This window comes from Phoca vitulina, unplaced genomic scaffold (genome assembly GCF_004348235.1).
Source record: "Phoca vitulina isolate PV1807 unplaced genomic scaffold, GSC_HSeal_1.0 scaffold2, whole genome shotgun sequence".
NCBI classification, from domain to species: domain Eukaryota; kingdom Metazoa; phylum Chordata; class Mammalia; order Carnivora; family Phocidae; genus Phoca; species Phoca vitulina.
In genome coordinates, this window is record NW_022589705.1 from 57,723,725 (window position 1) to 57,738,992 (window position 15,268).

General features: G+C 50.5%; 1 protein-coding gene across 1 annotated transcript in view; it reads left to right on the top strand.

Moving 5' to 3' along the window:
- USP24 (ubiquitin specific peptidase 24) overlaps positions 1-12,192 on the top strand; it is a 133,843-nt gene extending 121,651 nt beyond the window's left edge. The window contains exons 62-68 of the mRNA XM_032428169.1: positions 506-571; positions 2,645-2,711; positions 3,876-3,954; positions 5,911-5,986; positions 6,386-6,472; positions 7,005-7,115; positions 9,321-12,192. Of these exons, the coding sequence (XP_032284060.1) occupies positions 506-571; positions 2,645-2,711; positions 3,876-3,954; positions 5,911-5,986; positions 6,386-6,472; positions 7,005-7,115; positions 9,321-9,383 (549 nt within the window). The 3' untranslated portion in view covers positions 9,384-12,192. The remainder of the gene's footprint in view (positions 1-505; positions 572-2,644; positions 2,712-3,875; positions 3,955-5,910; positions 5,987-6,385; positions 6,473-7,004; positions 7,116-9,320) is intronic.
- Positions 12,193-15,268: the final 3,076 nt, after the last annotated feature.

Here is a 15,268-nt window from a genome sequence, read left to right on the forward strand (position 1 = left end):
GCGGTGTTGTAAGGCCGTGTCCTCCCCCACGGTACACACGCACGAGGCTGCAGGCGCAGAGCAGTGTGACTCTTACGAACCCTCACACCTTCCTTAGCAAAAAGGAACTCGTGGCAGAGTTTTCTGTGTCATAAGCTGACTGTTCTTACGTACGTCCCTCATAGCGTACTTACCCCAGAGCACATATCCTGGAAAACAGAACAGGATGTGTATGAAGGAAACAGAAACAGAAATTTGGGCCTGTTCACTTAAAATTCTCTCCTTTCCTTTCTGCCTTTCTTCCTCTCTCCTTCCTAATGTCATAGTCGAGTGGGACAGCGTGGCAGTGCTGCAGTCCATGGAGACTGCATTAGCCCCAGGTTTAGCATTCGGGCAAACTGAGGCCCAGCGAGGGCAAGTGATAGCGGTAGAAGTAGAGCTTGAGGCCAGCCCTGTTGCTGGCCGCTCGGACGGGCTTTCCACTGAAGACTCACTGGAACCTTTATGCTTTTGAAAAATATTTCAGAACCAACTAGAAACAGCTCCACCCCATGAGTTAAAGAATACGTTCCAACTGCTTCATGAGATACTGGTAAGTGAAAGATGTTCTGATCCCCTTGTGCTCTTGATTAAGTGTACTAGTCAGCACATGTTTGTAAACAGAAGTGTGTGCCTTTGTATCGTTTTGCACTCACTTGGTCTGCACTTATGAGTCCTCTGTAGGAGTCAGGTTTTTGTCATTACTGGCTGAGAGGCGAGTGGTAGGAGACCAGGGAGGGAGCTGGACAATCCAGGAGGGACAGTGCAGAGAGCCAGGGAGCGTGGACGGCCTCACCTTGCGTGGGGGACCGTGCTGCGCACAGACGTTGTCTCCTTTAAACCTCGTGATAGCCGTCAGAGGTGAATTGCTGGCTCTACGGTTCGTTCAAATCTAAGACACCATTGGCTCTCTATGTGGGCTACTAGAAATACTGCTTACAAGCCACGAAACTGGAATGTAATTGACTGTAGGATGTGTCCCAGTTTCAGAAGTATGAAAAGCAGGGCAGAGTTCAGTTGTAAGCAGTGACATGCTGCGTGAAGAGGGATTTGCCCAAGGCCACCCTCGAGTTAAAGTGACAGAACCAGGATTTGAGCCAGGCAGCTGGCCCCAGAGCCCATGCTGGCCACCAGAGCTGGTGTGCAGGGACTGTAAGTAAGTAAGTGGCGTGACCAGAAGAGGGAACTGATGAGGGCTTGGGGAGAAAAGCCCAGACCAGATCATGAAAGGCTGCCGGTACCCAGAGCATGTGGGCTTTTTCCCGTAGGCCCTTGGTTGCACACAGGTGGCCAGGTTCTGCCTATATGCCTATTTTCTTTGACCCAAAGTTGTTCTGTTTTGTGATTTCTGGCTTCTGGCCTATCCTGAGAAACCAGGTAGTGTGATGAATTGGCCCTGTTTCCCGCCTGCCCCCATCCCCTAGAGCAGTCAGCTCGCCCCCCTCTGATGAGGCATGTGCTACCCAGTCGCCCTCTGTCCTCGCTGCCTCATATCGTAGTACCTAGCCCACTTTGTCCGTTTCTTGTCATCCTGGCCTCTGTAGATGTTTCAGTTGCAACCTCTGCCGTCACCGATGGGCACTATGGGCAGGCCTTAACAGGAGAGTGACGTGATTTGATTTAGGTTAGAAAGGTTCCGCTGGTACTTGTTTTGAAGGACTGACTGAAGAAGGAAGCCAGGGTGGAATTGGAAGACCACATAGGTGTGGTCTCCATGTGTTTGGGAAAGAGAAACCGTAGACTTTGGTGACTGGGTATGAGCCCATGAGCGCCCAGCCCAGGGCTCACTAAACAGAGGGAGAGACCAGGTTCCCTTTAGTTCCCTAAGACTTAACATAGGCCTGGGCACAGAGTGGGCATTTAATAAACACTTCTGAACAAGGACAGACATCATGGATGGCATTTATAAAAAGCCTATCTCTCTGGTCCTTTATCTCCTTTTTGATCCTAGTACTTTGACAAAATACGGAAGATTGTTGCTCCTCAGGAGTCGGACTGTGTATTGTTTGCTCAGCAGCAAACCACTGAGGTTACTGCCCTGCGCACAGGTCAGTGCCAGGCACTAGAAGTCCAGCCATGAGCAGGACACAGCTTCAGCCCCGCGGGGCGTGGCGTAAACCTCCTGGCAGCAGCTCGAGCCTGTATCGGAGCAAAACTCCGACACGGTCTTGGTAAACAGTTTAGACCCTAAACCGCTTATCCTTGGGATCATGAAATATCCATCCTTGTAGCCCACTGTAGCTTCCTGTGGAAAACTACAGAGGTAGCAAGTAAGAACACGGAGATGAGAAATGAATGCGTCTTCAACTATTACTTAATAATTTTTCATCTTTAGCTTAAAATTTAAGGAGCGCCTGGCTGGCTCAGTCAGTAGAACATGTGACTCTTGATCTTGGGGTCATGAGTTCGAGCCCCACATCAGGGAGTACATTGTATTTAAAATAATAAAATAAAATTTAAGACACTGTTGAGATACAAGCCAGTGACATGTTGTTGTTCATTTATATTGGGTTTTGTTAAGAACTAAATTAATCTCTTGAACAGAATCATTTTTAAAAGACACCACTGAGTGGCCTCATACAAGTTCCTTCGTTCATTTACCAGTCTTTGTCTCCTTCTGTCACAGGTCATTGAAGATCCCATACAAGTGGAGCGAGTCAAATTTGTATTTGAGACAGAAAATGGATTATTAGGCAAGTAGCCTGGCCTTCCTGAGAAATGTCTGTAGCAGATGCACAGACAGCCTGTTGTTCTGGCTGGCCTCCTCCCCGACCGGTCTGCCCCGGCACTCGGCCCCGGTGCAGGTCAGCGAGGGCTCCGGGAGAGGCCTGTTGGGGCCATGGGCTCCCGCGTTCCGGTCAGGAGACGTGAAACCAGAGGATCTTACCAACTGGACACTCCCCCTTGAGTCAGCAAAGTGCAGCTTGGGGTCCTGTTACTGGGTCGGCTAAGAGTCAGGGGTGCCGTGACTTTTTTCAACAAGCTAAAGGCTACTTTCTGATGCCAGAAATCTTTCAGTCCACTCTGCAGCCATCAGGGAGGGAAAAACTAAAACCTCAGGCTCAGGATGTTGTCAAGCTCATGAAATGGGATTGGTTTTATTTTTTTACCTGTGGTATTAATGCACCCAAATTTATCTACTCATAAAAGCTTTTTGCAGTTTTCTTTTTCAGAAGGCTAAAGTGCCTTTAATGAGCTGTTTCTTAGAAAAAGTGTGGTTAGAAATTGTCCTCTCCAACACCCACCACCCCGCCAGTATTTCCAGTTAATCTGAGTCATTTTAGATTTTGTTCTGTGGCAAGAGATTGAAGACCTGCTCTTATTGCAGCAAAGTAATGTGAGCTAAAAAGTTGTGTAGCTGCAGCCATCGCAGGCCAGCAAGTGGCGCCCGGCTTCTCTGGAACTTCCGGGCCGTACGCTCCTCGAGAGCCCACACCAAGGATATTTATTTTTATATCCACAAAGCACAGAGTAGGAAGCATTTGTTGAACCTAACACATATCATAAATTTTCATTTATCAAACTGAAAAGTGTTGTAACCGCTCTTCTGTCAGGAGCATGGAAAAGTTTGGAGGTCTGAGTGAATAATCAGCTGTGGAAGTTTGAGCTTCTTTCAGTTCTCCCAAAAGCCAAACTCCCACCGCCACATATGTTTCTGGAATACCATTGAAAGCAGTGTCTCTGCCCATTACAATTTGGGGGATCCTGTTGAGCCGCACTGCCATGCTTTGTGTTAAGTGCCCTCTCTGCTACTCAAACCAGTTGGTTGTGAATGTTCAGGAGAAGAAAGTGGCGTTACTGGGACCCACTTTCCGTGTCATGCTTTCTTGTCACAATTCCCTCTTCTCTTCACTCAGCCCTGATGCACCACAGCAACCACGTGGACAGCAGTCGCTGCTACCAGTGTGTCAAATTTCTCGTAACTCTTGCTCAAAAGTAAGTATCGACTCAAAATGCAGGGAGGAACTGGTGTCTTCAGTTACAAGTCAGATAGGACCGGGAAACCAGTCTCCCTTGGTTTAGTTCCTAGAGAGTCTGACTCAGGGCATGCTTGCTTGGATGGTTCAGAAACCTAGTCACATGATCTCGAAGAGCTGTGAAGGGGGGTGTCAGAGGAGCCGCAGATCTTATGGAATCCAAGAAAAAGGCTAAATCAGCAGGCCTTGTGCGGGAAAGGCAGGAATCAAGGCAGATTCGGGGACCTTCCCAGCAAGAGTTCATGAACTTTGGTTTGAGATAGCTTTCGGTAATGTAGCTTCACTACCAGCTCCGTCAGGTTCTAGGTCCCCACTTTGAAAACAGTCTCTCAAGAGACAGAATCGTGTCTTAGCTGCTTAGACTCGTGACCCCAGGCACTGTCCTCTCTCATTCAATGTCTGCAACAGCTCTGTGAGGCCGGCCAGCCAGCCGCACGTCGCGGGCGGAGGTGAGGGCCGTGCCTGCAGTCGGAGCGAGGGCTGCAGCACAGCTCACGGCCTTCCGGGCAGGGGCTCGCTCTTTGTCGAGCGGCGGCACGCTACACGCAACATGACGTTGGTCACTTTAACCCTCTTGAGGCATCCCCGTCGGTGGCGTCAATAAGTTCCTTCACTTTATGGGGCAGCCGTCACAGCGTCATCTCCAGAACGTCTTCATCTTCCCAGACTGAAGCTCAGTCCCCACTCAACACCAACCCTGCACTCCTGCCCCCGCTCCCCCAAGCAACCACCCTTCTACTTGCTATGAATTTGACGACTCCAGGTGCCTCCCCTAAGTGGAATCGTACAGGATTTGTGCTTCTGTGCCTGGCTTATTTCACTTAGGCTGAGGCGCTCGGGTTCATCTGTGTTCTGGCCTGTGCCGGAACTTCCTTCCTTTTTTAAGGCTGAATACCACCCCCTTGTACAGCTGTAGCACGTTGTCTTGGTCCATTCATTAGCCGACAGCCACATGGAGAGCAAAGGTTCTCAGTGTTAGAAGGGGCCTTCGTGGCTTGCCACCTCAGCTCCGCGGGGTAGTACACGGGCCAGCAGCTCCGGACGGGCTGCACGGCTGCCACTGAGTCCCCACCCAGCCTGCCTTAGAGCGTCACTGATTTTGCTCCAGACTTTTACTGACTCTTAAGCATGGGGATTGCCATCCTTGGGTTTGTGCCAAAATAAGAGTAAGAAATCTGTTGAGCCTCAGCTGCTGCATGTGAGCGTCCTCAGCAGATGAATTGAGAGCCTGGTCGAAGTAATGCATGAACGTGCCTTTTCCAGATGACATAGCATTGTGGACACAGATGGAGGCCATCCTGCCACAATCGGGGGTGCGTTAACTAGGCTTGATGTTGGCAGCGAGACAGCAGAAGTACTTGCCTAAATGGCATTTCCAAATCTTGATGGGGCCGCATGGTATGTCTGATGCGTGTCCTCCATCCCTCCATTCTATACACACAGTGTCGCCGTCAATACTGTCTTTGAATGTGAAGGACAGCTTTCCAAGTGGGCAAGGAAAAATGCAAAGAGGGCTCCAGGACCACACTTTAAAATTGTTTTTCCCCTAATATCATTCTTACTCAAATCACAAAAATTTAAAGACCAGTTTGATTCTTTTAAGAATCATTTCTCTTATTAAATGGATGATGTGTTGTGGGGGGGTTTTTTGTTTTATTTTTTAGTTTCCATCTTTGAACCGTGTTAGAACTGAGTGGATGAGGTCATTCTAGATAAGAGACTTTTCACTACACATTTACCTTTTTCTGCCTCTCGAAGTTTACACATGGGAGTGTATCCAAACCAAAACAAGTAAAAACTTAGTAGAAATACAACTGAACCTCAGTGAAAGTTGCATCTGTGTATCGAAATCAAAAGGTAGTATAGATGAACCAAGTATATTTGCAAGGAACCATTTGGCTCGTACACCCCCCAGGTGCCCTGCTGCCAAGGACTACTTCAAGGAGAACTCCCACCACTGGAGCTGGGCGGTGCAGTGGCTGCAGAAGAAGGTAACTCACTGCAGCTTGAGCCTTGCTGGCTGTCACGCGGGGATCAGTAACAGCACGTCTTGTCAGGGAAAAGCTCTTCATTTGGAGACTGGCCTCAGAGTTATTTTCAGACTTCCAACTTTTTTCAGTCCAGTTGATACGATAGCTATCTCTACGCATGAAATTCGTGTCTCGATACAGTGTCTGAACTTCATAGGTGAGGGAGCAGGGGTGAATATCTGAGACCTAGTGGTTCACTGAACTCAAGAGTGAACGTAAAATCCTGCCGGTGTGATAGATCTGGGTCGATCTGTGTGCCGTGTTAGATGCTTTTTATATTCAAATACCTAATGGCAGTAATTGTGGACTCACGTGGGCGTGTGTGTCGTGTCTGATGGCGTTTTTGACCTTCCATCTCAGATGTCAGAACATTATTGGACACCACAGAGTAATGTCTCTAATGAAACATCAACTGGAAAAACCTTTCAGCGAACAATTTCAGCTCAGGTGAGGCTTCTCTTTTGGTTTTACGTGGCTTGAAATCCCACAGGTAGGATTTTCAGTGTGTTTCTCAGAAGCCACAGCCTCCGAGACAAGAGGTGTAGGTTAAAAATGAGAGGGGGCTGGGGCGCCTGGGTGGCTCAGTCATTAAACGTCTGCCTTCAGCTCAGGTCATGATCCCGCATCGGGCTCCCTGCTCGGGGGAAAGCCTGCTTCTCCCTCTGCCTGCCGCTCCCCCTGCTTGTGTTCTCTCTCTCATCAAATAAATAAATAAAATCTTTAAAAAAGAAAAATGAGAGGGGGCAGAAGAGGCGAATTTCTGTGAAGACAGCATGTTGTTGGGCAGTTGGCAAATTATGTGCCAGAAGAAAAGCAGTGTGGGTCACAGAGGTTGAGGGGCGCGCTGGTGGCTGCCGGGTGGGCACTACCGGGAGGCTCCCACCGCCTCCAGCAGTCAAGTGAAGGGTTGTCTTCTTTGGTGGCACTGCTGCCACCGCACACCCCCTGACTTTTCCTCTTGTGTTTCAATCTCTCACAGGACACGTTAGCCTATGCCACAGCTTTGCTGAATGAGAAAGAGCAATCGGGAAGCAGTAACGGGTCGGAGAGCAGTCCCGCCAATGAGAACGGAGAGAGGCATTTACAACAGGTATAGCAGTGGCCCACGTCCTCATGGGAAAGGGCACCACCTGCTCTCAAGTTTTCCAAAAAGAATTTTTGTAATCAAGAAAAAGAGGAGACACCAGCCCCGCCCGCTAGTGCTCCCTGTCCGGGGCTCACCAGCAGTGTGCTTCCAGGTGGAACAGTGCTGCCGAGTGAAGCTTCCACGAGGCTCTGGTCAGGCTCTGGTGGGCAGCGCTGTCGCCTTGGAGCTGGGCCTGATAAAGCCAGGCCGCGGCAGCGTTCCTCCCAGCAGCTTCTCTTCATTCTGCCGGGTTGCCACAAATCACCCCCTCCACCTTTGACTCTCACCAGCCTTCCTGGAAACACAGACCCTGGAAGGGCCATTGAAATACCCACTTGTCAGGGGAGTCAAAGAATACCTTTAAGCTTATTAAAAAAAAATAAAATGAACATTTTCAGTACTGCTCAGTCTAGTGGGCAAAGGAATGAAGTATGTATGGAGAGCTCACTGGTGAAGCAGGCGTACCCGTAATGGCGTGTGCCGGGAGGGTGGTCTCTGGAGTTCCACCACAGTGCTTGGCACAGAGGCCTGGTTAAATGAATCTTGTTGATGTTGTCTGTGCTATTTTTTTAACCTTTCAGATCCTCATAACCACCCTGTGAGGTCCCTGTTAACCCTTACTTTCCAGAAGGGACGTGGAAGCTCAGCACCGTGATGCAGTTTAACCCGGGATGGTGCTCAGCAGCTTACCTCTTCGCCTACTTCATTTGCAGAGAACATAATGGCTGTAGGACAGAAGCTCCTGCAGCTGCCAGACTCAGCCCGTGCCAGTGTGTGTGCACACGCGTGTACACACACACACACACACACACACAGCCTGACCCCTCCCTCTCTGCACATCCCCTCCCGCAGTGTTTCGACACACTCCGCTCTCCCTTATCCTTTTAAAAAAACTCTTCTTCCCTTTTATCCCCTGCCTTCTTTCCCCTTCTTCACAGCCAGACTTCTCCAAAGAATGGTCCAGACTTGCAGTTTCTTCTCTCTCCCTCTTCCTTCGACCTCTTCCAGGCTGGCTCCCTGCCCCGTGGCTGGCTCAGCGGTCCGGTGACAAGTAGCCTACACTTCTCAGGCCTCATCGTAGTGGAGCGCTCTGCAGCATCTGACCCTGGTGGCCACTCCTCCCTTCTGGAAACACTCTCTCCCGGGGCTTCCATGGCACCTCGCTCTCCCAGCCTTCCTCCAACCCCTCCAGCTGTTCTTTCTCTGTCTCCACCACCTTGATTCTTACAGGTGCCACACAGGACAGTCCAGCTCTCTTCCTCAAAGACACCTCACACCCACCATCCCCATGCCTCCACCCACCCCCACCGGAGCTGGCCTCCCTCTGTGTCCTTATCATAAACAGCACCCTGTGCCCCGGACACACTGCAGTCCACTCACCGGTCCTGCCAGGTTGACCATTTAAATCTCTCCCGTGCATCTGTTCCATTGTCCTAAGCACCTTAGTGTCTTGGGGCTTTGTGAGAACTCCCTGCCTCACTCTTGCTTCCCTCTACTTCGTCTGCTTAAACCCTCGATGGCTCTCCATTGCTGTCAGGGTAAAGGCCAGAATCTTCAGCACAGTCCTGCTTGATGTGGCCCCTGCCTACCTCCGCCCCCTTCATTTTGTGACTTCTGGATACCAATGGTCTTCTTGTAGTTTATCAAATGCCTTTTTTTTCCTTCCACCTCGGGCCTCCTCCCCCCGCCCCGGTCTGTCTCCCACTGGGCTTTACGTGTCACTTTGCAGAGACTCCCTGTTCCTTCCCCACCTCCACCACCAGCAGCCCCAGGACACACGGCAGGCATTCAGAACTTTGTTAGTGTGCAAACCAAAGGCCACAGCTGCTGACAGAAGCAGAATTCAGGAGTGACCCAGAGCCGTCTCTGGCAGAGTGGCGCAGTGCCCGGCGCACAGCCGCCCCGTCTCGGTGCCCCCCCGAGTTCTCACGAGCGCTGTGGCACTGTTGCCTAGTCGCTGGGTGCCTTCAGTGACTGGGAGAACATGGAAATGAGAGTTGTGCATAATCGGGAACCGTCAAATATAAGGTGTTACATTTCTATTTTATTATCCTTTGATAAACTTTCAGTTGTTAAATGCCCTCGTTTACCGAACACAGGTCAGTGGGCACAGAGAAACTTTTCTCTAACTTTACCGTGCATGAAGTGAACTTCCTTCTCTTTTCAAAGGGTTCAGAGTCCCCCATGATGATAGGCGAGTTGAGAAGTGACCTTGACGACGTGGATCCCTAGAGGAACAGGCACACCGAGCGCGCAGTGAGGAGTCAGCTCAGTTCCCGGGTGCTCAGCGCTGTTTGGAAATCAGATTCTCACCCTTGAGCCCTTTAGAAGAGCCCGAAGCTTGGACTAGGGGGGCCTGCTGTGATCCCAGAGGAGTGTGTGTTTTTAAAGAAGGCACTCTTGGCCCCTGGAGAAGGTTCAGGAGCTGTTTGGCAGTGGGAGAACTCCTGCCCCCGGATCAGCCATCCTGGGGCACAGTCCACACGGGGATTCACGTTTCTGTGGAGATTCTAGGAAATAAAGCCGGTGGCAGACTTTTTTTGTTACGAACATACAAGAGTGAATGGGGTAAAGCCATTGCTTTCCCTATAATGCTACAAAAGAAATCCCTTTGGTTTTTATATTTTAAAAAAAAAAGCAAGCTGCCTTTAGATATGTGGGGGGCAAATTTTTAATCTTGCAGTAACATTGAATAGGAATATCCAATTTAAAATGATGTAAAGATAGGTGATAAAATTCCTTTTCATTGTAAAATAGTAGTTAAAGAACTCCGTTTACACAGACCTTTGTATTTAATATGTCTCCCTATTTGTATAGAATTTCAGGCGGGTCAGGATGAGAGCCCTGGGCATAAAAGTTGGATCTTGATGAAATGTTACCAGGATCAAAAATTGGGAAATTTATTATGCTCTTTAAGGTATTTTTCTGATATAATTGAGGTTGAAAAGAGCAATAAAAAAAAAAAAAAATGTCCTCCAGAAGTACAAGGTGCATTCTTTGACATCAATCAGTTATGGAATTTTTCCCCAAATTTTGAAAACCGCAAAATAAAAAGCACTTTAAATTATAATTTTATTGAGTTTGACTTCATAAAATCATCTTTTTAATGCTTGGAGACATATTGAATAAACTGTAGTCTTAAATCATGTGATCTGCAATCATTTGCTTTTGCTTAAGATATAATTACTAAAACCCTTGGTACTGGTTGTAAATGAAGTTAAATATTTGAGGTGAGAAGCACTGCTCTGTGAGTTGTAGTAATTTTAATGTGGAGAAGGAACTTGAGACTGTTTCTTTTCAACATGACTAATGAACACTGAAAAGAGACAAAGATTTATTTTCCCAGAAATAGCCAGAAAGTAATTGAACAGCTGTCCATTTTGTTGGTATTTCCCAAGTATACCACCATCCACTCATTTCAGATTAGATAACCAGCTTCCCTTTCTCCAGAGGGGAGAAGGGGATATGCCAACGTATTTCATATATTTTGTACATTTTGTATTTTGAGTTTCTACACACATTTTCAACCCTATTTTGCCTTTAGTTTCGTGTTCTGCCTTTAGTTTCGTGTTCTGCCTTGTTTCCAACTCCCCGTGCACGTAGGGAAGCTTAGGAAGTGCCAGGTTGCCCCTGTTGGTTAGATTTGCCAAGTCAAAGAGGCGTGGCCAGCCCCAAAGTGCCTTTTTGGTGGCTTCCGCATTGTGTGGACACACGACAGACACCTTTCACTGCTGTGCACTCCAGCCCCCAGCCCCTTCGCTACTGAACGTTGAAGTGACTGTGCAGCCGGACCACAGTTTGTATGTGTGTCTACAGCCCCCACAGCCTAGCGATGGCCATTGTCAAGGACACTGCAGACGGGGCTGCATTTAAGAGCAGAACTGCGCCCTCAGAGAATTGGTCAGAAGGAGTTGGCAAATTTTACATGGTTCTGCTGTTCTTGGAATTTCAAATGTGATGTTTTAAAATTGATTTTGAGTTCATAAATACTCCCATGTCCTACTGTTTTCCTAACCGCCCCCACCACAGCCTGCTCTCCACCCCCATCCTCACAAAACGATTGTGTAGGACATGACCTTGAAATGCCAGTGATGATCTGTGTTGGGATATCATCACTGGCAACTGCACTCTCAGGAGCCCAAATTCAGGAGTGAAATTGCCACTTCTAGTCCCTTATTTCCTATGGAAACAACGCCTCCCACCACCCCTAGCACCTGCTGTCCTCACTGTAAGGCTCCATCAGGATCACCCGTCACTGTTGTGTATCATACGCTCTGGTTAAGTTTGTTTGTGTTGTTGCTGCAATGACCATCACTTCCTCCTTGCCAGGAACCACTTGATTTCCAGCGGCTGCAGTCTACAACAAACCTGCTGAGGACTTTTTTTTAATGTACAACAAAGTGACAATTATGACAGGCTTACCTTGGAAGGGTCATTTTTACTGCCAATTTTTTGGACGAAGATGTTTTTATAAACCTTTCAAAATGGTCTGCACATCGAGTAGGAATTGCACAACTAACTCAATGCTGTGTGTTCTCAAGACACTCCCTTAGCGAGGCCCACCGTAGGGTGCCACGCCTGCCCCTCGGAGCCATCTGGGAAGGAAAACAAACGAGCAGCCCAGCGGGTATCTTGCCCATGACTTCTCCTGGAGTACTCACACGGTCACTGGCAACTAGAAGAAATGGTAGGACCCAGAGCATCGTGTCCTCGGACTTCCCCTGTCTTGCCCCACCCCCCCTGCTAACATTGAGATGTGTGCAGTTACCTTTTGAGCTTGGAACAAGCAGACTGGAATTTTCCTCTGCTACCTCTTGTGTACAAAATCTTGTTTATAAAATTTCAAAAGGAAGTAGATAAACTAGGGGAGAATCTTAATCCTAAATTTGGTTCATGAGTGGCAGAGTTCTTAGCTTCTAAGGGTATAAAATAAATTTTTCAAAAATGTAGAGTTGGAGTCCGGCCGACCTTCTTCTGCTTGGTGTGGGGAGGGGCGCCCCGGGCCCATGGCCTGGTGCGAGATGGCTCTGGGGTTGCTTTCGGAACTTGGCGCTGGTGAGGTGAATCAGGCCCCTCTTTAATAATGAGGGGTGATGGCTCTTGTAAGCCTTTTGCGGTTCTTTCCTCTGCATAGCCTGACCATTTTAGGATTCGTTTGCCGAGCTTGGATAAGGATGCCAGGCTCAGGCTGATGGCCTACAGACATCTCCCCCATAGCTCTGAGGCCTCCCAAGTGGTCCCAGTAGAAATCACGTCCCTGGGCAAGCTGGGCTTCTTGTGAGACCATAGGTCTCAGTCTCACTCCTTATGTCCTGTGTGTGTGCACGTGGCTCCATGTTTGCTGCCCCAAACCTTCCTCCTGTGGCCCACACCCGTTCTCGTCCCACTCGCAGTGACCACCTGCCAACATAGGCAAGACCCAAGTCGTTGGCCTCTCTCTCGAGCCTGGAGCGGTCAGGGTATGGCTGTCCAATGAACCGACACCTGATTCCGCGCCCCTTTGGGGAAAGGGCATGTCCAGCACTGCGTAGCCCACCAAGGTGCCCATGGCTTTCAGGCTGTTCACTTCGGGCAGTTCTTGAACGCTTTCCATGATGGTAAGTTGTCAGAAAATACAATCGGGGGGGATTTTTGCTTTGCAGGCAGATTCCCTTATCATTTATGATATGGGCTGCTTAGAGGTAGGCCTTGCTTAAGACAGCTACACTCACCAACCCCAGAGAGGCCGGGAGGTCCCATATTGAATGGGATAATTACACTTCGCAAACTGGCCTGAGACTGTTCATAATTTCCAATCATGAAACGTGATCGTGGATATAGTGCTGGCTCATTACAGAAGCACTGGGCAGTCGTATAACTTATCTTATTCCATAAATACTGACTCTGTGCCGTGGGGAGGAGAGGATGAAAAAGACAGGGAACCAGAGCTTGGCAGTGGACGTGGAGGAGAGAGTGTCAAGAATGCCACAGGGGCACCAGTTACCAAAGAGGGGGGTCCCAACGGCCTAGGGGCTCAGGGAAGACAGATTTTATCCGAAGCCAGACGTAAGTGCTTTTTATCAAGTGCCTAGTACAAACAAGGCGTCATCCTAGACAGTCAAACTCAGGCAAGAGTCGTGACAAAGTTGTTTTTATTTTAAAAAGTCACCATATAATAAAAATGTTACAAAACCTGAAACAATTATCTTCCAAGTTACAAAAGCAAAACAGAAGTCTAGAAAAGCTGCTTGCTATAAAGCAGTAGAGCTGTTTACAAACAGACCAAATAGAGAAATGCTTATTTTTGTTTGCTTGGGTGGGGGTCAGGGAGCTCAAAGAGGGAGGGAGAGTTGCCCTCCCCCTCCAGCCCTGAGAGCCTCCCCACCCCCCATCAGAGAGAACCTGCCAGCGCCGTTCACCCAGTGCCCCGTCCTGCCTCACCGTACTGCCTCAGGCCTGTGCACCCCTTCTGAGCCTCAGAAGTTTACCTATAAAGGTGGGAGTCCCCACCTGTGTTGTAACAAGAGGCTTGGCTTTATAGCCAAATCCAGGTTATGTGTGGGCCCCACCTCCCTTCCTGGCCCTGCAAGCTTGGCAGGCACCCCTGCCCAGGTTCCCAGTTTCTTCCTCCCCGAAGGGCGGACGGCATGTGTCCTGTGCAGGGTGGGTGCGAGGGCTGGGTGAGATGGGGTGCGGGCCCCGCGGCCCCCACTGCGAACTGTATAGTCGGCCCTGGGCGATGCCTCCTGCAGGCCACGCTGGGCCTACGGCCAGGCCTGCACCTGAGCACGAGGAGGGCTGCGGGAAGAAGCGAAGGCCGGCCCCTCAAGCACCGGGTCCGGTCTCCCGCCTCCGGCTGGATCTCTGTTGCTGTTGCCAATGGCTCAGGAGTGGGTACGAGAGCTAGGGATATCGTCAACAAAAGCTGTCTTCCAGGCCAGTCCTAACAGCAGGGCTGGGAGAGCCCGTGAGACCACCAAACTGACGCAGGTCCCTCCACAGAAGGAGCAGGGACTTGAACCCGGGTCTCCTGGCAGCCGACCATGGGTTCATTCTGGCCTCAATGTCCTCCTCTATCCAATGGGTAGAACAGACCCTGCCTTTGTCCCGGGGCTGCTCTGAAACCCTGTGAGAACGTGGGTGGAGAAGCACCTTGGCCCTTTGGAACCACCGGCCAGACCTGGGCAAGCACCACCCTTGGCAGGGCCTAGCCAGCCTGCACCCCACAGTACGGAAAACTGATCCTCCGTTGATCAGGGAGCCCAAAGGGGCTTCCCCAAAGAGGGCAGGAGGTAAGGAGCCATTTCCCTGTTTCACACTCACTTCCCCTTCCAGCCCTTAAGTGCCCACACACGGGAGGATGACTGCCTCCTTCGGGGAGCCCTCGGGGTCATTCTGCCCAGGAGCTGAGCGCAGCCTGACCCGAGTGTGTAAGTGGTGGAATGTCGGGTGCCTCCCATTCAGCACAGGTCTGGGGACAGGGCGATCCAGGCTGAGCGGTCACGTTCTCCCGGGCACGGAGCCCACACCGCCCCCACCATGCCAGCGCCATAGCTCCGGGAAGGTAGAGGTGTCCCCCGTCCCCTGGGGCCCAGGCTGAGGAGGGCAGAGGAAGAGGGAAGGAGAAACCCTCACAAAGCTCCCCCAAGGCCTGGGACCACAGCTCAGGCCCTGACACCTTCCCCACGTACAGTCCTGGGCTGGGCAGTCACTGGGACCCCTGGGGTGCCTGCTCCCCCGAGGGCTGGCTCTGACAGCAGATGGTGACGGCCCCCCACAGCCTCCTCACTGGCCCTGCCTCCTGCACCAACAGTGCTGTCCATCGTGGGGATCCCCAGTGTGTGGGAAGCCCCAGGGACAGGAGGGCGCAGCCAGTCAGTGTCCAGCCCTCCTCGAAGGCCATGGTGACCTGCCGGGACCCAGGGACAAAAGCAAGCAGGTGTCCTGCCTGGGCACCCAAGAGCCAGGCCTGCAGGACACAGGGGATGCCCATTGCCAGGCCAACACCAAGCTCCTCCTCACCCCAACCCTGTGCCTCCTCCAGCCCTCCCCATGCCAGTCAGCAGCCACACCATCCGCCCAGGAGCAAAGCACAAACCTTGGAACCACCCAGCCCTCCCACCCACATCCAGCCCCCT